General features: G+C 37.4%; 2 protein-coding genes across 3 annotated transcripts; one reads left to right on the forward strand and one right to left on the reverse strand.

The window, feature by feature from the left end:
• The first annotated feature begins 396 nt into the window (after window positions 1-396).
• Window positions 397-16694, forward strand: LOC109018998 (eukaryotic translation initiation factor 5B-like). 2 transcript variants are annotated; one of them, XM_035685668.1, is made up of 12 exons: window positions 400-3016; window positions 10847-11418; window positions 11508-11615; window positions 11706-11806; window positions 11915-12005; window positions 12094-12204; window positions 12282-12347; window positions 12989-13048; window positions 13198-13755; window positions 15013-15132; window positions 15751-15870; window positions 16015-16694. In XM_035685668.1, exons 1-12 carry the CDS (start codon window positions 835-837, stop codon window positions 16078-16080), a joined length of 4155 nt encoding a protein of 1384 aa, XP_035541561.1. In that variant the 5' UTR covers window positions 400-834; the 3' UTR covers window positions 16081-16694. The 2 variants fall into 2 exon arrangements, with proteins under 2 accessions (XP_035541562.1, XP_035541561.1); XM_035685669.1 differs by lacking the exons at window positions 15751-15870; window positions 16015-16694 and adding an exon at window positions 15232-15394 and having other exon boundaries at window positions 397-3016.
• A 3169-nt stretch (window positions 16695-19863) lies between these two features.
• On the reverse strand, window positions 19864-21708 carry LOC109011799 (vacuolar iron transporter homolog 2-like). Its single transcript, XM_018993134.2, has one exon. It carries the CDS (start codon window positions 20704-20706, stop codon window positions 20047-20049), a length of 660 nt encoding a protein of 219 aa, XP_018848679.1. The 5' UTR covers window positions 20707-21708; the 3' UTR covers window positions 19864-20046.
• Window positions 21709-26539: the final 4831 nt, after the last annotated feature.

The raw sequence follows: 26539 nt of genomic DNA on the forward strand, positions 1-26539 counted from the left end.
ACACTGTTCTTCGTTAGTGAGAATGTGATTGAAATCACCCACACATACCCAAAAAGTGTATTATTGGTAGCAACTTAATTACTGTAGAAAAATTCTAGACACTACACTCTCATTTTACTGTTACGAACTTACGAGATAGCATTGATCATCGGCCTTAAAGTTTTTTATTTAAAAAATAACAGATGAACATTATATATAATGTGTTAAAATTGATATAAGAATCTTGTATATAACATTATTTTTTAATTACCTCAAATCAATTTTTGCATTTTTTTTTAAAATACAACTCAAATATAGACAAAGAATGTGAACTCATTGTGTAATAGAATAAAAAGTAGGAATGTTCCTATCCAAACACGAATTGCAACCTCTTCGCAAGTCCAAGATGGGTACAGAGTTGCAACCAAACCCGACTCATGGAATAAATCATGCACAGACCCAAAAGACAACCCTTGAACAAAGTATATATTGCCGTCTCCTCTCTGCTTCCCTTCTCGTCTTCTCTGCATTTTCTCCAAACCACTTTTTGCCCTGTCTCAGCTATCCATTCCTTCCGGTTTACCTACTCCGTTTACCTCCTTTCAATTCCTTTTTTCTCGCCATTGCTCAGATTCTCTTTCTCGTTTCCCACCGTCGCCCTCTCTCTCTACGCATGTCTGCTCTCGATTGATTGATTTTGTTTTGAGACTCTTTTCCATTTTTCAGCGATAAATTTCAGGTCTTTTACAAATGAAATGTTGTAGGATAGATCTGATTGTATAGGTTCTGGTTCTGGTTTTGGTTCTCGGTCTAGTTATCGAATCCAATTAGTCGAAAAGAAAGAACGTATTTTTGATGGGTCGAAAGAAGCCGATGGCTCATGGGGACGACGAGACCGCCCCGGCTGCGGTGTCTAAGTCGAAGAAGAAGGAGGTCGTCATCGAAGACGATGAGTATTCTATCGGAGTTGAGCTGTCCGAGGAGCCAGAGGCTCAAGATAGGGTTGCTGTAACTGGGAAGAAGAAGGGTAAGAAGGGGGGCGTGAAAGCTTTGAACCCCAAGGACGATGAGGGTGACGATGTCGAAAAGGAAGAGGACGAGGCTCCTGATACGATGTTCACTGGGAAGAAGAAAGGGAAGTCGAAGAAGGGCGGTGGGAATAGCGCGTTTAGCGCTTCTGGGTTCGGTTTGTTGGGAGACGAGGATGACGATGATGATGGACGCTCTGGACTAACTGATGAGACAGACAGTGTGGAAGATGATGGTGAGCAAGTGGTAAGCTTCTCAGGGAATAAGAAGAAGAAGAAGAAGAAGCCGTCCAAGGACTCCAGCGTGGGTGGTAGTAGTTTGTTTAGTGCATCGGCGTTTGATGCTATTGATGATGATGGTGAGAATCTTGATGATAACGAGGGGGAGGAGGTGGATAATTCTTTGGGAGAAAGTAAAGTTGAGGATGGCGATGATGAAGATGAGCAAGTAATTGCTTTTACAGGAAAGAAGAAGAAGTCATCCAAAGCCAAAGTTGGCAGCAAAGGTGGTGGTCGTAGTGTGTTCACAACGTCTGATTTTGATGGGCTGGATTATGGGGATGAAAAGAAAGAAGAGGATGAAGATGTTGCCCCACTTACTTTCTCGGGTAAGAAAAAGAAGTCTTCAAAGAAGACTGGTGGTAGTTCCTTTAGTGCTGTGTTGGCTGTCGTTGATGAGGAGAATGATGAAGATACTTCCGTGTCTGAGCATACTAGAGCTGGTGATGATACTGTTGGGGATGAAGATTTCTCTGCAATCACATTTTCGGGTAAGAAAAAGTCTTCAAAGAAAAAAAGTAGCAGTGTTTTTACTGAACTGAGATATGAAGCTGAAGTTAGGAGTGTAGATGAACCTGAACAACCGAGTATGGGAACTAGTAATGCGGTAGCTGAAGTGTATAAAGTTAATAAGAGTGAAGAGGTGAAGGCGACTTCTAAAACTAAGAAGAAAAAGAAGAAGAGTGGAAGGACAGCTGAGGAGGAGGATGATTTAGAAAAGATTCTTGCAGAGCTCGGTGAGGCGCCTCCTATATCAAAGCCGGCTACTCCTCCACAAGAAGAGAAAATTGAGGTTCAACCTGAACCAGTTGCTCTGGCTGATGAGAAGGAAGGTGAAGAAGAGAGTGTGGATTCTGCTGCAGCAAAGAAGAAGAAGAAGAAGAAGGAGAAGGAAAAAGAGAAGAAGGCAGCAGCAGCAGCAGCTGCTGCCACTGTTTTGGAGGTGAAGGATGAAACCCAGGATGAAGTAATAATTGAACCAACAAAGCCAAAGAAGAACGAATCTAAGAGTAAAGCTGTGGACAAGAAAGTGCCAAAACATGTAAGGGAAATGCAAGAAGCAATTGCTCGGAGAAAAGAAGCTGAAGAGAGGAAGAAGAGGGAAGAAGAGGAGAGGTTGAGGAAGGAAGAAGAGGAGCGGCGGAAGCAGGAAGAACTTGAGAGACTAGCAGAAGAAGCTAAGCGTAGAAAGAAGGAAAAGGAAAAAGAGAAATTGCAGAGAAAAAAAGCGGAAGGCAAGCTTTTAACTACGAAGCAGAAGGAAGAAGCCCGAAGGTTGGAAGCAATGAAGAACCAGTTCCTTGCTAATGCAGGGATGCTTCCCCCATCTACAGACACTGTTGCACAAAATAAACGTCCCAAATATCAGAACAAGAAGCAAAAACCAACTCACGATAAAGCAAATGGTGGTGCCCCTGATAAGCGGGTGGAAAATGTAGAAGCAAAGGAAGAACCACTAGAGACTCTGGCTAAGATGGATAGCATCGATTCAGAGAAAGTTGATGAGGAGTCTATTGACATGGAGGACAAGTCCGAAGTTTCTGAGGCTGTCGAAGATAATGGAGTGGAAGAAGATGATGATGAGGATGAATGGGATGCAAAGAGCTGGGATGATGTTGCTGTTAATCTTTCTATTAAAAGTGCGTTTGCTGATGAAGAGGTTGACTCTGAGCCTGAACCTGTGGTTAAAAAGGAGACAAAGGTTGCAATACCAACTTCTCACAATGCAGGTAAGTTTTATGTTGAAATATCATTTCTTTGTTTTTCCTCCTTAGCCTTCGATGTTCTTTACATATAGAATTTTCAGAATTTGGAGAGTTACAATTTTTTTATGACAAGGAATCCTGGGCACCGTGCAAACGCTGCATTTTTTTTTTGGTTCGAGAGTTACAATTTTCTTTATTAGTTTTTTTTTATAAGTACAATTTTCTTTATTAGTAAGAAGGAGAGTTACAATTTTGTCGCTGATATATCTGTTTTTTTTTATCCTTTTTTGTAATTTCTTTTTGTTAGCATCCTGTGCAGACCTGTATAATTATATTAGCAATTCAGCATTTGACGCCACATGTTCTGCACATTTGGCTTGTATATGCTTGTGAAATGATATTTTGGGGAAAAAAGCAGAACCAGCAGTCCAGGAGTATAGCAACGAGTTGAGCAACAACTTTCTGTTGTAAACACATCAGCATGGAATTATGGGAATGAAGATGATGGAAATGGATACATGATTTAGTTATATTCTAATAATGTCTAGACCTTGAAAGGAAGCTCACGAGCCATTTATGTTTCTGTTTCATTAATAATGTCTAGACCTTAAAAAGAAGCTCATGAGCCATTTAATGAACGATATGTTTCTGTTTCATTCTCGCAAAACCTTTTAATCAGTTGGTGAGGTGGGTTTTGTGATTTTTTTTTTTTTTTTTTATAAATAAACAAATTATATTGATCAAAGAATAGACAAAGCCATGTACAGAATTCTAAAAGAGAATACAAAAGGCAGCCCCTAGGCTAGGTAGGCTCATTATAGAGAAGAAAATCATGTAGGTCCATGCCATTGAAATCAACAGCTATGGCACATGTACATAGTGTTCTAAAAAATAAATCTTTAAGCACCTCCAGCGATCTCTCCTTGTCTTCAAACGTCTGGTCGTTGCGCATCTGCCACAAACACCACATAATGCATATAGGGATCATCTTCCAAACAGCTTTAATCTGTTGTACACCTCCTAGATTTGTCCAGCTGGCCAGCACTACCACCACAGTGGTTTTGTGATGTTCGTGAGGTGTACTGCAAGGAGCCCGAAGGAAGTTATCTCTATGTCCTCGTCTCAAACTATGGGTCTATAACAAATTGAAGAATGCAGTGAAGACATCTACCTCTCATTCATGAGCTTTTCAGATAAAGCTAATGGTTCGTCACATAAGCATCTTAGTATGAGCAACACTACACATATGGAAAAAGGTTCCTTGAGAGCCCTACTACCATAACTTGTCAAAATCTCATTGTAGCTCCATCTCCCACTTCAATTCTAGTATGTTAAAAAAAACTTCACCCAACCTTTTCTTGTGTTAATCCATAATCCCACCCATAAGGTCCGTATTGAGAGTTCACAGCTGAACTCCACAAGGTCTCTCTAGTTCTGATAGCTCCAAAGCCAATTCCCAAGAGTGCACAATCAATTAAGAGTTGGTTTCGAACTCTTAAACCATCCTTCGAAGTTGAAGTGCATACGTCAGCCAGTTGACGAGGTGAAATTTGATCTCTTCACCTAACCCACCCCAAAGGAAGTTCTGCTGAAGCTTTTCTACACACCTAGGCAAACTAGAAGGAAGCAATTTGGCAAGGTGAAATTTGAGCTCTTTGGTATCCTTAAAAAGCTCAGTCCAACTTACTAAGGGACCAATTTGAGACGTGGCACTCAATGTACATTCACCATTATCATGTTTCACCCAATATGGGACTAAGTGGGGCGTTGCATGCAACTCTTGTTTTCTGTCTAATGCCCTCTCTTTTGTTTTGTTTGAACTATGACTTATTACTAGTATTGGATCTAACTTGATTAATCTGAAATGGGTGCTTGGGCGAGAGTAGTACTAGGATGGGTGACCTCCTGGGAAGTCCTCGTGTTGCACCCCTCGTTATGTAGATATATCAGTTGAGTCCTTTGTTTTTCTCTCTGTACACTTTTTGCTTTTCTTGGTTTTCCTTTGTTTTTGCTTCTGGTGTTGGGTTATCAATGGTGGTAGTTCCTTGTGGTGATTAGCATGTAGTCCTGTTGGGTGTTAAGTTCAGATTGGTGAATGGTTTCTGCTATTAGTGAGGTTTAACGTATAATTGTAGTTTTGGGTTTTCGTTGTGGGTTGGAATAGATGGGGTGTTGCAATGAAGTTTTCATTGATCAGAAGCTTTTCCAGTTCAAAAAGGAAAACGATAGGTGGTGGAAAATTATAGAAAGTAGTCACCGTGATTGGAAATATATAACTTTAGATAATGAAACTATGGGGTGGCTAGGTTCGATGGTGAGGGAATGTGCAGTGTTTAGGGGTGCTCATGAGTTTTTGAGAACCTGTAGAAAAGGAGACATGGTGCTAATGGTGCGGAAGGGACATAATCACAATGGAAGTTTCATTTCTCTTTCAGAGTTTGGTCGTGATAAGAGGAGAGGTTTGATTGTTGTGTCCGAAGGGAGGAAGAGGGAGGGGTGGAAAAATTTCGGTGATGTTTTAATGGAACTCCATGCATCCTCTGCTTCGGGGAAGAGAACCAGGGCGTTTCCTGTAGTCCAAACAGGTAACTGGAGGATGAACAGAGAAGATGGTGGTGTTGCTCCATTGTCGAAGTTAGGAGGTGAAAGATTGTACAGTGAGGTGCTGAAGGCAGTGCCTCGAGCCGTGTCAGACGTGCCCACCTCAGAGGCTATACAGAGACATGCGGGAGATGGTAGTGGGATGTTGGGGTTGAATGAGGAAAGTATTATGTGCATGCTGGTTGGACTAGAGGAAAAAGTGGGTGCAGTATTAGAGGAAATCGTTTATTTGAAACGGTGCGTAAAAGGTAAGGCAGAGATGCAGCCTGTTCTAGGTCGGGTTACGAGCCATAATAATGGGCCGAAAAACGTGGGTTCGTGGGGCCCAGGTTTGGGCCGGGGTGCGGGTCAAGCCTTGCTTATCTCGGGCTCCCTCTGAAATACCGGATAGGGACTGAAACAGAATTCGGGGGAGCCGATTCATAGTCTGCCGGCACCACTACCGGCACAGAAAGTTGCACCGGCCTCGTCGACCACCTTGGTGTGCCGGTTGAGCTATCCCGATGGGAGGGTTTGGAGGAAGGAGAGATCGAGCTGGAGATTGACGCGGTGAAGACTTCGTGTGAGGTGGATCCGCCGCTGTCTCTTGAAGTGGGACTGGGAAGTGACCAGCTTGAGCCGTGTGTGGAGGAAGGCCAAGATGCCATGCCGGTGCAGGCTATTTTGCCTGGTTTGGGATTGTCGAGTATGGAGGATTCGGAAATGCAGATGGAAGTGTCTCTTGGGCAAAAGTCAGGGGAAGATTGTTTCTTGGGAAATGAGGTTTCTAGAAATGAACCAAGCTATGGGGGGGATCGGAACTGTCGTTGCCTCCTAAGGACAGTGTAGGTGAGGAGGGGGCAGTTACTCCACTTTGTACACTTCCTCCTAGTAACCACGGGAGTTGCTCGTCTAATTGGATTTTTAAGAAGGTAGAAGAGCTTCAAGATATTTTTGGGGTTTCTTTTGGAGGCTTTGAAGAGCAATTTATGGCACTGGTTGTGGCTATTGAAGCTAGCCGATCGAAATCCGCCACAAAACAGGATAGGGAACTCAAACGTTTAATGTGTTCCATCAATTATGACGTTAAGGAAGGAAGTAGTGGAAGGGATAGGACGAAAGGGAGGGGCAAGTTAAGTTTTTTATGAAGCCCAAGATTTTATCCTGGAACATACGGGGACTTAATGATAGTAATAAACGTCTTCGTATCAAAACTTTATTGAGGATGTGGAAGGGTGATGTGGTATGTCTACAAGAAACAAAGCTGAGTCTTATAGATAGAAATATTGTGCGTAGCTTATGGGGATGTTCGCATGTGGGTTGGTCTTATTTGGCATCATTGGGAGCTTCAGGTGGAGTTTTATTAATGTGGGATAGAAGAGTGGTCGAGGTGATCGAGGAGTGTGTTGGTGAGTTCTCTGTTTCGACTTTATTTAAAAATGTGTGTGATGGATGGGAATGGGCTTTTGTAGGGTGTTATGGTCCAAACAGGAACTGTGATAGGAGAAGGTTGTGGGAGGAACTGACGGGTATATACTCATTATGGGATGTGCCGTGGTGTATGGGAAGTGATTTCAACATTACCCGTTTTCCTAGTGAACGGTCAGGGCATCATCGACATTCTAGGGCCATGGAGGATTTTTCTGAGTTCATTTTTGATCTGGATCTTATGGACCTGCCTTTGGTGGGGGGTGAATACACATGGTCTAACGGCGTGTTTTGGTCGAAGTTGGATAGATTCCTTGTCTCTCCATCATGGGAAGCACACTATCCAGAAGTAAGCCAAAAAAGATTAGCTCGAGTCAGCTCAGACCATTTTCCCATTATTCTAGATTGTGGGAGCATACATAGGGGTCATCGGTACTTCAAATTTGAGAACATGTGGCTAAATGCGAATGGTTTTGTAGACACGGTGCGTGCTTGGTGGATATCGTATCAGTTTAGTGGCACGCCAAGCTTCATTTTAGTAGCCAAGCTCAAGGCTCTAAAACAAGATCTGAAAAAATGGAACTTGGAAGTTTTTGGGCACACAGACAATCAGAAGTCTCATTTGTTGGAGGAATTGCAGGAGATAGAGGGTAGAGAACTATTGGGAGATGCATTGGAGGAGGTACTAGTGAGGAAGGGCACGGTGATGGCAAAGTTGGAGAGGGTTTTATTGTCAGAGGAGATATCATGGCGTCAAAAATCCAGGACTCTTTGGTTGAAAGAAGGAGATAGGTGCACAAAGTTTTTTCACAAAGTGGCTAATTCACATCGTCGAAACAATAACATTGAGTCGCTTATTTCTGGTACACAGGTGTTATCCTCCCTTCCAGAATTAGAAAGTCATATTGTACAGTATTATGAGAATCTTCTCACCGAATCGGCAGATTGGAGGCTGAAGCTCGATGCTTTGTCCTTTGAAACAATTGATCCGCAATTTGTGAGTGTTATGGAGAGACCGTTTGATGATGAACAGATTTTCAAAGTCATCACTGGTATGGCTAAGGATAAAGTGCCAGGACCGGATGGTTTTTCAATGGGTTTCTTCCAAACCTATTGGGATGTTGTGAAAGGGGATGTCCTGCAGGTGTTCAGTGAATTCCATACTTATCAGAAGTTTGAAAAATCTCTCAATGCGACCTTTATTGCCCTCATCCCCAAGAAACACGGGGCTTCACTCATTGAGGATTTTCGTCCAATAAGTTTGGTTAGCAGTGTGTACAAAATTATTTCGAAGGTTCTTGCTAACCAGCTTAGTCCAGTGTTAGAAAAGATTATATCCAAGCCACAGAACGCTTTTATTCGTGGGAGACATATACTTGATTTGGTGCTCATAGCAAATGAGAGCCTAGATGCTAGATTGTAGGAGGAAAGCCCAGGTATTCTATGCAAGTTGGATATGGAGAAGGCTTATGATCATGTGAATTGAGAATCCTCTTATACTTGCTTGAGAGGTGTGGCTTTGGAAAATAGGTGGATTTCATGGATGAAGCATTGTATTTCAACTGCTCGATTTTCAGTTTTAGTCAATGGTACTCCTGCTGGTTTTTTTGATAGCTCAAGGGGTTTGCGACAGGGAGATCCGTTATCTCCTCTCTTATTTGTCATTGTTATGGAGGCAATGAGTAGGATGGTGCAGGCTACGGTTGATGGGGGTTTTTTATCTGGGTTTAAGGTGGGGAAATGGCTTGGGTGGCCCTTTTATTATCTCATATCTTCTTTTTGCAGATGATACACTAGTATTTTGCAAAGCGGATAGTGGTCAGGTCCAAACTCTAAGAGCATTGTTATTTTGTTTCAAAGCAGTGTCAGGGCTTAAGGTGAACCTTAGCAAATCTGAGATGTTACCGGTGGGTGAGGTTCATAATATAAGCAGTCTGGCCAATCTTTTGGATTGCAGGGTGTCCTATTTTCCTATGAAATATTTGGGCCTTCCATTAGGAGCACCGTTCAAGAATAGAGCTATTTGGGATGGAGTGGTGGAGAAGATAGAGGAAAGGCTGGCAGGATGGAAAAAGGGTGTACTTATCAAAAGGGGGGCGTCTTACTCTTATTAAGAGCACACTCTCTAACATACCCACATATTTCTTTTCTCTTTTTCCAATGCCTGCAGGGGTGGCAAATAAGATTGAGAAAATTTTAGGGCATTCTTATGGGGAGGCTTAGGGGAGGAGAAGAAATTCCACCTAGTTAGTTGGAAGAAGGTTTGTGCCCCAATTGTGAATGGTGGGTTGGGTGTTTGCAACTTGCGAACCTTTAATAAAGCACTATTGGGGAAATGGCTTTGGAGATATCATCGGGAGGGGGGAGCATTGTGGAAGGAAACTGTAGACGCGAGATATGGTGTTGCATGGGGAGGGTGGATACCCAACGAAGTGAGGGGGGGATATGGAGTGGGGTTATGGAAGTATATAAGGAAGGGGTGGAAAGGTTTTAAAAAACATATTCGCTTTGAAGCCGGTGAGGGTAACCGAATCCGTTTTTGGCAGGATGTGTGGTGTGGAGATCAGATTTTGGAAAGGGTTTTTCCGGTTTTATATCGTATTGCAGCTAATAGGGAGGTTTCAGTGGCTGATGTGCGGTTATTTTCTCATGGTTCGCATCAGTGGAATATTCTATTTTATAGGGATTTTCACGATTGGGAACTAGACATGGTTACTGAATTTTTCAGCTTATTACATTCCTCGGGAACTGTTAGGTTTCAACATGATAGTATGAAGTGGAGGTCTAAGGATCATAAGTTATGTACTGTTAAGGCATACTATAACCTTTTGATTACTCATGACCATACTCCATTCCCTTGGAAGAACATCTAGAGATCTCGGGTGCCTTCCAAAGTTGCTTTCTTTGTTTGGAACGCCGCCCTAGGGAAGATCTTGACCATCGACAATTTGAGGAAGAGAGAATGTGTAGTGATGGATTGGTGCTACATGTGCAAAAAGAATGGAGAATCGGTGGATCATCTCTTACTACATTGTGAGGTAACAAGGGTGTTGTGGGATGAGATCTTTAGGAGGGTTGATGTCGCTTGGGTAATTTGCAGGGTTGTTGGAGGAATTTGCAGGGCTGTCGTCAAGTGGCAGCAGTATGGAAGATGATTCCGCTGTGTATCATGTGGTGTACTTGGATGGAAAGGAATGCGCGCTATTTTGAAGACAAGGAACGTACAGTGGCGGAGCTGAAGAATTTCTTCTTAAATACTTTACTGCTTTGGTTTTCTACTATTGTTTTAGTTGGGGATAATATTCATGACTTTTTGTCTTTAGTTCATCGCTCTTAGAATGTATTTAGGTGTTCTGTGGTATACTTCCTATGTACATGGTTTTGGCCTTTTTCATTAATAAAATTTATCTCTTACATATAAAAAAAAAAAAAAAAAAAATTTATGGTCCTACTTTTTCTTTTCTTTTTTATAAGTAAAATTTATGGTCCTACTTTCCAGCAACATATATGTTTTTCTGCATAGGTGGGAAATTTTATTTATAAGGATTACAGAGATGTTGAATCACCTCAAGTTTCTTGGCATAACAGATGCCTATTGTACAACCCACATTGCCAAACAAGAAGAAAGTAAAAAATAAAAATAAACATGTCGATAAATCGTGTGTTTTTTAACCTGTCTCTGAATTTGCAAGGTCTAGGGTCTAGGCATATTGTCATTTCATGGCACTGCTAGGAATTACCTTGCTAAAGTATATTGCCTTTGGAGTAACTATCATGCTTCTTTATTTTTTCCTTTGTCCTAGCACTGATCTACCTATTGCCTTTCTTCCGTTTTTCAATCTACAGAACCTCCTGCAACTGCCAAACCAATGGGTGCTGCTAAGAAAACCACTCCTTCCCATCCAATAACATCTCTGAATCTTGAGAACAAGGAAAAACAGGAAGCTGAAGTTGCTGAAAAAAATAATAGAAAAGATGAATCCTTGAAAAAAGAAGCTTCAAGGTCTGATTCTACCTCCAAACCAAGTGAAGATAACCTTCGTTCCCCAATTTGCTGCATCATGGGCCATGTTGATACTGGTAAAACTAAGTTGCTGGATTGTATCCGAGGCACTAATGTTCAGGAAGGTGAAGCTGGAGGTATCACTCAACAAATTGGTGCAACATATTTTCCTGCTGAGAACATTCGTGAGAGAACCAAGGAACTGAAAGCTGATGCAAAACTGAAGGTCCCGGGTCTATTGGTTATTGATACCCCTGGGCATGAATCCTTTGCTAATTTGAGGTCACGGGGTTCTGGTTTATGTGATATTGCAATTTTGGTTGTCGACATAATGCATGGCTTGGAGCCACAAACAATAGAATCACTTAACCTTTTGAAAATGAGGAATACAGAATTCATTATTGCATTGAATAAGGTGAGGTTCGTTATTTAATTTGCATTTGGTGTGGGTATTTTATTTTGTTTTTTCAATACTAAAAAAGAACTGTTTTTTCAATTGAGCAGGTGGATAGGCTCTATGGATGGAAAACATGTCGCAATGCACCAATTGTGAAGGCCATGAAACAACAATCTAAGGATGTACAAAATGAATTCAACATGAGGGTGACTCAGGTTTTGTACATTCCGCCGTTTCTTATTTGTTTCATTATTATCCGTTTGACTTATAACTCATTCATTTTGATTGTTTTTGTTGGTTTTCAGATTGTAACCCAGTTCAAGGAGCAAGGTCTAAATACTGAATTGTATTATAAGAATAAGGAAATGGGGGAAACTTTTAGCATTGTACCTACAAGTGCTATTAGGTACAAATTGTGGACTTTAGTCTTGTATTGGCATAACTTATTTGGGCTCTTCAGCTGCCAAACTGTTTTTTTCATTGTCCTGATATTTTGGCTTTGTGGGTGATCCAGTGGCGAAGGCATCCCAGATTTGTTATTATTATTGATTCAATGGACTCAGAAAACTATGGTTGAGAAACTTACATATAGCAATGAAGTTCAGGTTTGTGATATTTTCGATATGTTTGATTTGCTTGAGTACCTCAAGATAGTAGAATGGAAAATCTGATCGTGAGTAAATTGTCCACCAGTGTACAGTGTTGGAAGTCAAGGTCATTGAAGGTCATGGGACAACTATTGATGTTGTTTTAGTCAATGGTGTGCTTCATGAAGGAGATCAAATAGTTGTTTGTGGCATGCAGGCAAGCACCTATAAAGCATGTTTCCTCATGATCTCATGCTTGCTTTCAAATCCTTAATAATGAATCTCGCTTTGTAGGGACCTATTGTCACCACAATTCGAGCTTTATTGACGCCCCATCCAATGAAGGAACTTCGAGTCAAGGTATGGTTCTCTCTTTTGACATTCTCACATTGTTTTCGTAGTGCCTGAGAAGGAAAAGTACATACAAAAAAGTTCTTGAGTAGGAAAAATAGAACTCCAGTAACTGCTAGCAAAATAACTGGCAAAGAAGAGATAGTCGAGCCTTACATTAAATTCTATCTGAACATACAGGAGACTTTTGTTTGGAAAGAACAAACATACAGAAGAGACTTTAAAGTGAATCTTTCTTTGATTGAATTTCAAGACCAAGGTCTTGAAGGTAATTTGCAACAGTAGTCTGTTGAATGCTTGGAATCTGCTTATGACAAAAAGAGAGTAGTTGGAATCTTGAAAAAGGTTGCTAAGCTGCACTACTTGCCCTCTGTTAATTAAACAGTGAGTTATTTGGGACATTAAACCTTTGAGGCAGGGTTAAAGACAACATGATGAGAGAAGTTTACAAAAATCTGCCACAGTATCAGAAAGTCATGTTGACCTTAGAACTGCTATCCCACAATATCAGAATTGCTGGACAATGGATGAGCTTAAAATCTTTTTTTTCAATACATTGTTCCTTTGGGCAGCCACTATAGATTATAACAGCCTGAGTTTTGATTATCTTCTTGTATCATTTTCTATATCTAATTCGATGCTGATTTCAGGGGACTTATCTGCACCATAAGGAAATCAAGGCAGCAATGGGTATCAAGATCACGGCACAGGTATTTTTTTTCACATATTGAGGTCAGGCCAATCCTGCCTAATTATTAGCTTTATCTATTATTTAAGCAATACATTTGCACTACTAAAGTGAGCATTGTTGGTTCTTTTGAAGGAAGTACCTGATATATTGTGTTTTATTTTAATGCAGGGCCTTGACCATGCTATAGCTGGCACTGGTCTATATATTGTAGGTTCAGATGATGATTTAGAGGATGTCAAGGAATCAGCTATGGAAGATATGCAGTCAGTCATGAGCAGGATTGACAAGAGTGGTGAGGGAGTTTACGTACAAGCGTCTACCTTAGGCTCGTTGGAAGCATTGCTCGAGTTCTTGAAGTCCCCAGCTGTAAACATTCCTGTTAGTGGTATAGGCATAGGCCCGGTACATAAAAAGGATGTCATGAAGGCCAGTGTAATGCTTGAAAAGAAAAAGGAATATGCTACTATCTTGGCATTTGATGTAAAAATTATGAAGGATGCTGAGGAACTTGCAGAGTCTCTAAGTGTGACAATTTTTCGGGCTGATATCATTTATCACTTGTTTGATCAATTTAAGGCCTATATTGACAACCTCAAGGAGGAAAAGAAGAAGGAAACTGCTGATGATGCGGTCTTCCCATGTGTCCTTAAAATTTTACCCAACTGCATTTTCAACAAGAAGGATCCAATTGTATTGGGGCTTGATGTCCTTGAAGGCATTGCTAAGGTAATTATTTTTCAGCCGATATGGCTTATTTTCTGTTGTTTGAGGGACACGATATTGTTAGTGAAATATCATTTGTCAGGATATGATGTCCTTATAGGCACCAGATAATATCTGCACTTTACTCTCACAAGTCTTGGGTTTGAGAAAAGAGGAGATCTCGTTGAGACCAGCTACTTTTGGACCTCAGTAAAGTGAGAAAAAAGGGAAACCGCTAATAAACTTAAAACAAGAAGCTAGCTTAACAAGTGCTCTATAATTTCCGTGAAATATCCATTCAATTTTAAACTTGCCGAGTTGCTTAGGAGTTATGCTTTGGAAAACTGGGTATGTACATAAGGAATCTGTGTCTTTGTGTATAAATCCCGGGGGCTATGTAGTGACCAATTTGGAGGTCTGGCTTTAGTACTTCCCAACAGAACAAGTCAGTGAAGCCATCTACATATGTGAACTTTTCTGAGGCCAAAGTTTACCCTAGAGATTGTTTTATATACCTACTCTATTTGTTCTTCGGTTTCACCTTCCCCCTTCCTAGAAAACTGCACTAGAATTGATAGGGATGGAAAATTGAAGGAAAGAGATGGGAAAGGAAAGGGAATTGAGAGTTTATCCTTTCTTTATGCTGTCATGTAGGAGAGAAGTAAGAGGAAGGTTCTAAATGTTACCACTACACACTCATGAGGTTATAATGATAATAATATCAAATTAGTTGGCTTGTTGAGTTGTGCATGATTTGGGGGCTTTGGTCGTTGGTCAGATAGTAGTCAACAGATACAGAGCCCGTGGATGCTACTTTGTTATTTTCTGTGCTCACGGGTTGATGTAGTCCATTGTGAATGGTATGACCTAGCAGAGTTGTCAAAATATGGGACTTTTGTTATTTGTTTTCCTGTATAATTCATGTGTGTATGCTTAAGTTCTTTCTATGGCATACTTATAAAAAAAAAAAAAAAAAGTTCTTTCTATGGCTTGAATGAGGCTGGGATGCTCCATCTTGTCTATCTACTTTTTCGACTGAGGCTAACTCAGTTTCTCTGATCTTTTGCTTGATTTTACAGCTTGTGTTGTCGTAGACTAGTAAATATCATGTATGGCACAGAACTCCTGAGTTGTCTTGATGTGAATGAATACCAGTCCCGAAATTTCTATACAATGTTGACTTTTATAACTGTGGGTTAGTTGTGGGCTTCAGATGATGCTTATTCTCAGATGCCCATAGAGTTTGTGTAGCACGTCTGATGTCATTTGCTTTCTGCACAGGTTGGGACTCCGATTTGTATTCCTCAGAGGGATTTTATTGATATTGGACGAATTGCATCCATTGAAAATAATCATAAACCTGTGGATATTGCAAAGAAAGGACAGAAGGTTGCAATTAAGGTATATGTTCGTACCTATGATGCAGGATTCAATCTTTTTTATAAACAAACCTAGTCTAGTGCTGAATTTCTTAAAAATCTCACATCAAATTGTTCTCAGAGTCCATACAGCTTTTGGTTCTGCGCCATGTGCACATGTCATCATTGAGTCATTGCACTAGCATTTCCAAATAAAATAAATATGCCAGGGCCCTTCTTAATTTCTTGGGTAAACCACTAGACTCCCCATAAATCGACCTTTACAAGATTCAGTAACATCAAAAAGCTTTTGAAAGTGAATTGCCTTTTTTTTTCTTTTGTAAATCCTAATTATTTTTGGTACCTATCAAATAAAATTATTATTTGTCTATTATTGTTTTTTTTTTTTAAACAAATGTGCTTCAACCAAATGACTTCATAATTATTCCTATCTAGGTGTTCCTCTTGTATACATAACTCAAACTATACCTTTTGAACTTTTAAATAAAATCTTCGATTGCGCTGATAAAAAGAAATCTTTGATTGCGCTGATAAAAAGAACTCTTTGATTACATATAAAAGAAAAAAGAATATAAGAAATGGGAATTTTTGGTCTCGATGCAATGCCCTTGCTTCCATAAATGTTAGTTGACATTTACAGATAGTTGGCACCAATCCTGAGGAACAGCAAAAGATGTTTGGTAGGCACTTTGAGCTTGAGGATGAACTTGTCAGCCACATCTCAAGGAAGTCAATTGATGTACTTAAAGCTAATTATAGGGTAAGTGATTGAATCTCACACATTGGGTTGTATACTCTTACCTTTCATCGCGTTAACCCTTGGTGGCATCGGGTGGCTTGGTTTTGCCATTCTTCATGCATTATGTTTAAATTGTTGCTTATTTTGTAACTCTATAATATGCAGGATGATCTGTCTATTGAGGAGTGGAAGTTGGTTGTGAAATTGAAGACTCTTTTCAAGATACAATGATGAGGCAACTTTCGAGTAGCTTTTCAAGAACAAGGAGCTTCATCAACACTCGTCTGTTACAAACAATGATGCAGAAGGAATGTGGTGGAGAAGAAGCTTTTGTCTATCATCTGGCCACTTGGTTTGACTTGGGGAGGGTGGTGCAAGGTTCCATTGTCTTGCACAGGAAAGCCCTTTTGCCCAAAGTGACCAATAAAATTGGTTTTTGATTTTTGTGAAAATCATGTTTTTTTTTTTTTTTTTGTGGTGCCATAAGAAAGAGGTTTGAGTACAAACAGGCAATCGAGGGAATGTAATAATGATTATATAGAGGGGTCATATCATGTTGATATCTTGGCAATAATTTTTTTAAAAAAGAAAAAAATATAATATACCAGCTGGTATTTTCAAACACTGATCCCAGAAAAGTAAAAGTTCATGGATAATTCACAGAGAAGTATCAGAAGATATAACTTTTTTTTTTTTCATCTTTTGGTCATTTATTGTCATGTCTCCCTTCTACATTTTGGGTATGAAATATGCAATTCCTTTCATTTCTTTTTGTTCAAAAGCATAATGTACAAGAATGGATCAAACCAGCAATTAATGAATCAGAGGAAGTGCTGTTAACGTAAGGGTCCATCCAGTTGCGAAGTGGGGAAAGTTGAAAGTGAAACATTGGTCTAAATTATGTGTTATAGCATTCATGCTCCTATTGGTATTTTGCGCAAAGCATATTTGGCTGCAATTTTTTAGTGGATCTCCTATTTTAATGGATGATGATTTCAGTGGTTCTCCTGTTCTATTCCATAAATTTGGTCCAGAACATAGCCTCTTTCAGTTGGTGGGGTTGTTTGGGCGAAGATGATAGATGCTCAAGTGTTTTGGACTCTAAGATCTACAGTGAACCTTAATTTGAGGTTTAATACATGAAGGGATCCAGCATGGGGTCTTAAGATAAATTGTAACTGAATGATTCTAAAAACTATAAAAGTTTAACCAAATAGTCTTAAGTTTTTATATCAGAGAAATAATATTTACAATTCTGGAGTGTGCAAGCTTCACGCACTGATCTATAGATTTATCAACTTTTTTTAAGGCGAGTGCACGAGACATGTACATGACCTTAAAATTGTATCTAGCATTATTCTTTATATCAATAGCACTTAAAGCCCCCCTAACAAATGCTTTTTCAGATTGCCAACCATGATACAAATTCTATTAGGTATGGATATAGTGTTAAATCATCCAATATTGAAAAGCTAAAAGGCCATGAAGTCACTTTCAAAAAAATGTTGCCATGGTTAGCGTTGATAACTGATAGATCTGTGGGTTCACATGTTGGAAAGTATGGCAAAATATTAGAATCAAGCTCGTTTGATTACGCAAATGAAATGAGATAATATTAGATAAAAGTAGAATAAAATATTATTAGAATATAAATTTTTAATATAATTTTTATTTTAAAATTTAAAAAAGTTGATTTGTTTTTATATTTTATTTAAAAATTTTAAAAAATTATAATAATTAAATGAGATAAAACAGTTTGCGTAACCAACTAAATTAGATAGTTTTAATATATGCTCCTTTATCTTTTATCGTGCTTTCAGGATAAAAGTTATAGGTTTTGCGAACTACTAAATGACAACTTTCTTGACTATAACAGTATAACTTTGCTTTATGCGTCTAAAGGAAAGAAAAAGACAGCAAGTTAATCAAGCTATTGTAAAAAAAATATATATATATATATATAAAATTCTATTTATCATCTTTACGTATCATTTTATATATTTTTTTAATCTTATTAAATATATAGTATATGGATGATGAGTAGAAGAATTCAATAAATTTAAGAAGAATAAAATTAAAAAAAAATAAATTAAATTTTAAAAATTAAAATTAAAAAAATATAGTATGTGATGTGTAGAAATAATGAGTAACAAAACGCTCAATTCTCAAATCGACTCAACCCCAGATCCGAAGGAAACTTGCCCCACTGATTTTGGATTTTTTTTTTCCTATGATTTAACATATAGATCAATTGGAAGTTAAGTTTATTTGGTCTTTATAATAATCAAGACCGATATAAATAATTAATATGAGCAATCATAATTTAAGAACATTAATTTGGCTCCCTGATCATAATTAAGATCAAATCTTAATATATTTTCTCATCCACTCCTTGGCCTCCATAATAAGAAATCTTGGAGACCATGATGACCTAGAGTCAACTCGAATATTATAGTCTTAACCACCCCCCCCCTCTCCCTCCCTCTCACTATAAAATTGTGAATATGTGAATATTAATTTTTGTTATTTTTTCGTTAACTTTTTTTATTTTTCTGTTAAATCCATTAAGTCTTGTTTTACTAAAAGACTTTTAAAAACTTTTGACTATTTGGACCGTGTGTAGCTTTCTTGTAGAATTTAATGAATGATCATGTTTTATCAAAAAATTCTTAATAGTCTTGCGGCGCACATGAATTGGCGTCTCTTTTTCATGTCGTTTTTGTTCTGACAGTATACTCATTTTCCTTTCTTTTTGTTTCAATTTTTTTAAAATAAAAAATTAATAATATTTTATTATTATATAGAGACTAAATAGATAATTCATGGATGCAGACCAATGCTCATATTTTGTTGAAGTTTAATTTTTTTTTTAATTTTGATTTTTTGTCTTTCTTTAATTTTGTATTTTCTTTTCTCAGACAAATAAGCTAGTGTCTTTTTCACTTTTTTTTTATTTAAATCATTATGTCAGGTGCACATCGAGGCTAACTCACCCGGGGCCGTTTCTTAGTGTATATATATATATATATATATATATGTATGAAATATATAAAGAATATATACTTATATAGATGCAAGAAGATATTTCATTCTGGCATTGTAATTGATTCTTGATGCATATATATGGATCATCGCATAAAAGTAATACACGAATTGTTTGACATGATATGTACGTACGTATGTTAGATTGTAAAGTTAAAGAAAATTTAAAGTATTATATTAAGGGCAGGTTTGGAGGGTGGGATAAGACACAAAATTCTCATCTCATCATTACACATTTTTCAAATTTCTATACAAAATATAATAAACAATTCAACTATTTCAAATCCCAATTCAACTTTTTCAAATTTCAACAAAATAATAATATTAAAACATAATATTTTAAATACTAAAACAAAACATAAAATTTTCATCTCACTCTAAAATCTGCCCGTGTTTGTGTATTTATTTTTTGGAATTGAAGCACTTATATATATATATATATATATATATTCGCATTTTTGTTCTTGATTTAGTTTTGTACGGTAGTGTCACTTCCTCTAACGCTATTTTTCAATAAAGATAGATATATATTGTTTTTAAAAAAAAAGCTTGGCCAAGACAAATACATTAAGGGGCATGCAATAGATAATTTAGAGACAAAAGCTGCCACGATCTCCCAATTAGGATGTTGGGTTGTCATATCTGTCATCTGATGCAGGCATATATATATATATATATATATATATATATATATATATATAATGCGAGGGCGAATTAAGTGCCTATCCAATTAATTATATCATATCATTCCATAACTTATAATATTAGACTGCAGAGCTTCCTCTAAAGACTCTACTAATGGCATGTTAGGCTGCATTTGATTGACAATATCCATTCTGAGACACTGCCACAACACAAGGCTCTACACGCATGTTTAATAAGAACTGTGGCTGCGGAGGACTTCAATTTGTTGATCATCAGCATGCGTGTTTATCTGTGGCCGAGTACACTCCACACAGAGAGAGACAGAGAGGTCATAAATCGTGATTAACTGGTTTTAGCATCCATCTGATACAAGGAAAGATGCAACAGAGAAGAGAGATCGAGGAAGGGAAAAAAAAACTGTCATGACTTGTTACATTACTAGGAGAAAGAGAGAGGGATACATAAACAAAGAACATTATATATGTAGTTGGAGATTGGGGTATATTAATATCACAGCCCACTGGATCCAATCAACTTGGTCAACCCAAAGGTTATAGCCATGGCAATCAAACCTCCAAGCAAAACCCTCACAACAGACCTAAACACAGGGGCCTTACCTAACAGAGCCCCCAGCCACCCAAAAACCACCAAAGCCAAGCTCACTGTCCCAACAATCATCCCCACTCTCACCTTATACTCCTCTATAAATGAAGCTGCTAGCAGTGGAACCAATGCACCCACAGAAAAGGCAAGAGCTGATGCTGCAGCAGCTTGCATGGGGTTGGGCAAACTCTCTTTCTCTTCCTCTTCTGATCTGTCTTCACCATTTCCCCTTTGATTGTCTCTTTTCAGCTGGGCCAACTCTATGTCCAACTGTGAGTACACTGACACAAACTCTCCTATGGCCATGCTGCAAGCCCCAGCAACAAGACCAGCAAACCCAGTAAGTATCATGGCCTTTACATCTTGTTTAACTGCTCCAACACCCATCATTAATGAGGCTGTTGACACCAACCCATCATTGGCTCCTAAGACAGCTGCACGTAGCCATTGAGATCTTTTAGAGTAGTCAAATTCCTTGGTTTCAAGCTCTAGGGCTGACTGTTGCTCGAGGTCCGTGGAGGGAATGGTGAATTTGGCATCATTGAGGGATGTTTGGTTGGATGCCATGGTTGGTAATGAACAAATAATGATATGAACTGCAGAGGAGGAGATGGAGAAGTGTGGAGGACACACGCAATTGGAGATGGGTACGTACGTATTTATGGATGGAGATCTCTAATTATGGTGGAGGCAATGGTGGGGTCTGCCCACTGATTGAGAGAAGAATGCAGCTCTATTTATTATGAAAAAAAATAGAAAAATACCTTGTAAATGATCCAAAAAATCATGTCAATGGCTGTCTCATTAGCTAATGGATACTGGAAGTTTGAAACACTGAGGCTGAGTGCCATATCTGGGGAATAGTACGTAGCAGGAAATGGGAGCCAGGCGAAGAAAATGAAAGAAAAAATCACCGCAAATTATGTATTGAGAATTGTAACGTATACAAAGAAATTACATAAAAATAAATTTACAAATTAATATGGCATCATATGATCCGTTAGACTTATTTTACAATAAAAATAACTTTACAATCTGACATACCGCATCAAGCTAGTCGCATCAATTTATGAATTTGCTTTTGTGTAATCTCTTTATAACTAGCTAGAGAAATCTTTTTGTGACTAGAGAATTTCTCTGTTCTTCAAACTGGAGAATACCAACATGAATAATTAAAGCCAAAAGAAAGCTAGAAAGAAACATTGGGAGATTTTTTAATGGTATGTTTGGGTGGATGGATTTAGGAGGGGGATTTGGATTTAGATTTGGCCGGCCGGGGCTTTTAAAATCCAAATCACTTGTACTTGGCCAGATTATATATTAAGATTGGATTTGGATTTATATTAACAAGGCCAAACAAGCATTTAAGCTTTTCAAAATCTTAGATTTAATTACAATCATGATTGATTTGAAATCCAACTCTAAATTCAAATATACATACCAAGTTCTTCGATCTAAACGCAACCTAAATGAAAGTGAGCAAAACAGGGGGAAAAAAAACTGCCGGCAAGGAGAGAATTTTCTTGGGAGCATTACGTTTTCTTGTGAAGATCAGCTAGAATAGAGATGATCAGACCAGACACCGATCGAGAAGTTCATCCTAAAAGAAGGAAAGAAAAGGAGATACACTTTAAGGCGGTTACACATGCAGCCAGCTTTGTTGTTCATGACTAAAGCATGACAACCAACATCATGACCTCAAGTAACAAATGAAGGAAGAAAAACGGACGGAAAAAGGTTTTGAACTGCTCGATCGAGTTCTTCGGTTACAGAACTACGTCGACTTTGATCACTAACTTTTTGGATGAAACAACGTATGGAATTCATGGATCGATCTTCATTTGACATTTTTGATATCATAATAATGGCAATTTGCCTCTAATTATAAAGGTTCAAATTCTTCTGATCAGAAAATTATAATATGGATAATACTAGTCTCACCGCTCCGGGAGCTATTGCTGGCATTTTTTTTTTTTTTTACTTCGTAATTAAAGAAGTATTTTTTTATTAATGTTGTGAATTTTAAAAAAAATATATTTAAAAGAGTTAAAAAAATACATGTAAAAAAGCTAAAAAAAAATATACCGAAATAACTAGCGGGAACCAGCAGTGGCTGTAGTGCCACCCTAAAAATTAAGAAAAATGATACTTTCGCCACTGGTTCTTACAGCTCGGTGTTATCGCTGAAATTTTTTATTTTATTTTTCTTTTTACTTAATAATTAAGAAAGTATTTCTTTTAATAATATTGTAATTTTTTTATTTTCTAAAAAAATATTTAAAAGTGTAAAAAAATACGTGTAATAAAAATAACAAAAAATAGATCAATTATGCCTAACAGTAGCTCCCAACGGGATCGAGCTGAGAGTGGTGGACGTAGCACCGTCCTTAAAATATATATTATACCGGAGGCATATAATATAGAGTATATATATTTAGAGAATAATGTTATAGTACACCACACTTTCATCTCATTATGTAAGATGTGATACATTTATCCTTTTCTTAAAAAAAAAAAGTCGATGATAAAAAATCATCTAATAAAGGATTAATTGCATGAACTTGTTCATGTATTTTTTAAAAAGAAAAAAGAGGGCAACACCTCTATTTATTAATAAAAACCCTCACTCAGGCGGAGGAACGACCATAATTACAAGAATAATTCCAATCAAAGTTCCAACCAAAAACAAAAAATATCACGACAATAGAGTTTTTCGTTGCAAAAACCCACGCACGATATGATGATCTGTTGTAGTATGTTTCAGCAACATTGTCTGACAAAACGTATAAATCTTATAAAATGTTGGCAAGTCACACAGAAATATTAGATTCGGAGTGGAGTTCAGATAGTTTAATGGCTTATTGCCTTTACTCATGACCTAATTATCAGAACAGCCAAAGTACTACGTTACTGAGGGATGTAATCGAGTCAAGCCGGTCTTTGACTTGTCGAGCTCGACTCAAAATACTCGAACTCGAGCCTGAGTTCAAGATTTTTTTTTTATTCTTTGTTCGAACTCGACTTTGATAAGCTAAATTCTCAACTCGAGCTCGAGCTCGTCCCACAAATGAGTTCGAGTCTAGCCGAGCTCGAGCTCGAGCTCGAACTGTTTATTTTTTTATTTTTTGAATAAGATTTAATAATCAATAAATTAAATAAATAAAAAATCTAATATTAAATTTATACAACTAACAAGTAGAACCTCTATTGAATTATAAAATTTTAAAAAAATTATAAATAATTAATATCTAACTAGTTTATATTTATAAAAAAAATAACAATATATTATATGCATACATATATTATTAATACATATACTTAATATGATAGCATATATCTATTTCATATATGGTTCTCACATACTAGTATATGAAATTATTAAATTTTATCAACTAATTATTATACAGATTATAAAATATACTTATGAAGTATATTCACTATAGAGACATAAGTAATTAGATTATATATTATATATTTAATTATAAAAGTTGTATGCTTATATTATTAGTTACTACATATATATTTATCAATATATTATTAGGTGTATGTATATATTTATCAATATATGAATGATTTTTAATCGAGTCGAGTTAACGAGTCAACTTGAACATAAATGAGCGAGTCTTAACAAGTCTTAACCGAGTCGAGTCGAGTTTTATTGGGTATGTATCATTTATAATTCGAGCGGGTATCTGCTTTCACGAACGAGCTTTTTTTTCACTAGTCGAGTTCGATTCGAATTTAATCGAGCGAGTACCGAGCAGACTATGAAACAGATTGGTTCATTTACAGTCCTAACTATGTACTATATCCACATGAATTAAGGGCTCCGTTCATGCATGCATGGCACCTCCGGCCTCATTTTTCATGATCAATGAATACCAGCTAGCTAGTATAGTATGAAAACGGCCTATCTGATCAGTACTCCTGATGAATCTAACTAGCTAGGAATTAAGTGGGGTCGAGATCATCGAGAAAATCAAGTTGCCCAACCAAAATTTTGGAGATCAAAATGGCTTAATTTTAAGGGTTCTATTTATTTTATACCAAGATCATGCATGCTAACTTAGTTCTTAGATTTTTTTTTTTTATCTATTAAATTTGGCTGTTATTCTTTTTATGATATATAACTTTATAGATAAGAGAAATGCTTTAATAATAAAAAAAAAGTTTCACAAAAATAAACCTATGTACAAACTGACGTGACTTGATTTAGTAGTTAAGATTGTAAAACTAATAGTTTTATTATAAATTACATCTAATGTATTATATGAAGAGAAATTCTATTTACAGTCCTGGGTGGGGACTGCATGTGCAGTCCAATTGAAGAATGAGGGTAAAAGGGAAAAATATTATTTTAAAAATAATATTATTGAAATTTTAAATTTTTTTAAATATAACTGTATGGGCTTGCATGAGTAGTCCCTATTTGGAAACTGTATATAGACTAACTCTGATATAAAATCATGTTAGTTTGTACGTTTACTAATTTTGTAAAATCTTTTTATAGTTGTAGTAATTCTCGATAGATAAATGTCAACCATTTTTTTAATTGGAACCATATATATGATATATCTAGTTGAGCAATTCATGTAAAGTTGTTCAGCTCCTTTTACTTTTGAAAAGAGTGGAATTAATATCAGACAGTTTCACATAAAGAAACTCTACAAGTACTAGTGATATTACCATATCCTCCAATTATTTCTGAGAATATCCAACATAAATCATGCGCAAGTTATCCTCTTAAGCAGACACTATCAACTTTTTGGGTCCACGTTCAATATTCATTATAGCATGCACGCACCAACCTCTCTTAAGTTGATTGCCTTGCCTTTTCTCCCCTTAAGAAACTCTCTCTCTAATCTCTCTCTCTCTCTCTCTCTCTCTCTCTCTCTCTCTCTCTCTCTCTCTCTCTCTCTATATATATATATATAAACAAAGCTCATAAATGGATTGATGAAGAGGAAAGCACTAATATTTTAGTGAGGGAGCATTCGTCCAAAATAAAAGTAGTGATGAGAGGAAAAGAGTGGCCGGACTGAGAAAATACGAAGTAATTGAAGAGAGTGTGCAATCCACACGATTGTCACCAACGATTCCATTATCTTATTCAATCCATTAACAGAAATGAGGTTTCTTTATTCTTTGCTTTCCATTCAACTTCCCAATCATGCTGCCTTTATGTGGCTTACAAGGTCTAATATTCTTCTATAGCCATGATCTGATGGAGAATTTATTCAGTGTTCATTGCTTTGTTTGAATGAGTCATAAGGTTGACCATGCAATAATATTGATCTAATCCATTTCAATATATATTATAATCTTCCACTATATATCCCTTTAGATTTAATTAATGCTATATATCTATGATCTGTAAAGCTATATATTAAACATGTAGAACACAAGAACACTGGTAATTAATTTGTTTCTAGTATGAAAAAGGTTTGTGGAGGATTCTAGGCCTAATTAAGCACCGACTGATTCGGAGTCGGAGTGCCCTACCTCTGACTCTGACTCTGACTTTGTCGGAGGTTGAATCAGACTCTGATTCACATAGACTCCCCTCAGCTCCGACTCTAACTCCGACTCCGAGCTTGTAGCAAATTGTCTGTAGACACAATTACACAATTAGTTTGTAGAAAATTGAAGTTGTGGGGGACCGGGGGTCACTTAAATTATCCAAATCTGGTTATGCTCATTGAAAAGGAAAGAAAACCAATAAAGTTAGGTTGGGGACTTGGACTTGCTTTGTGATTGAATGCACTACAAAAGGGAATGTGATATTTGTAATCCTACCGAGACGTAGCAACAGTACTACTAATTTATTTCTGCCTCAATGATTTTGTCGTTCACTTTTTTTCATTTCATGTAAACATGAGCTACAGTGTAATAGTGGATTTAGAAAAGCTGTGCCTTTTTACCATGTAAGGATGGATTAAGCTTTTAAGCAGTAGGCATAGATCATCCATAGGAAGACCAACATTTCATCATTGAAATGATAAAAAAAAAAACAATAAAGTTAGGTAGTACTGGTACTTCAGACTTCTGGGGTACTGCAGTTGCAGGGTTGTGTGTGCATGGAGAAAGCCATGCATGGTGGAGGTTTTGGGAAAATCAAAACCAATTCGGATTGGTGATTTCTTGCCTTATGTTGCCCCCCCATTAATTAAAGTGTGTTTTTTGGTAGTGGGCTTACATGGCTTCAACCTGAGATTATCCTCAAGAGCCGATAGGCCTGGATTTTATCTATTGGGTCTAGTTGGATTCAAATTTAGTGGAATTGACCTTAAAATGGGCCCAAGCTCAAAGTATGAACCACCATATTTTTCAAGACGAAAAATTATATTTGTAAATCGGTGTGGAAGATACATTTTTCACTCGTCCTCCATCTACTGACATT

Source organism: Juglans regia, chromosome 15 (assembly GCF_001411555.2).
Source record: "Juglans regia cultivar Chandler chromosome 15, Walnut 2.0, whole genome shotgun sequence".
NCBI lineage: Eukaryota > Viridiplantae > Streptophyta > Magnoliopsida > Fagales > Juglandaceae > Juglans > Juglans regia.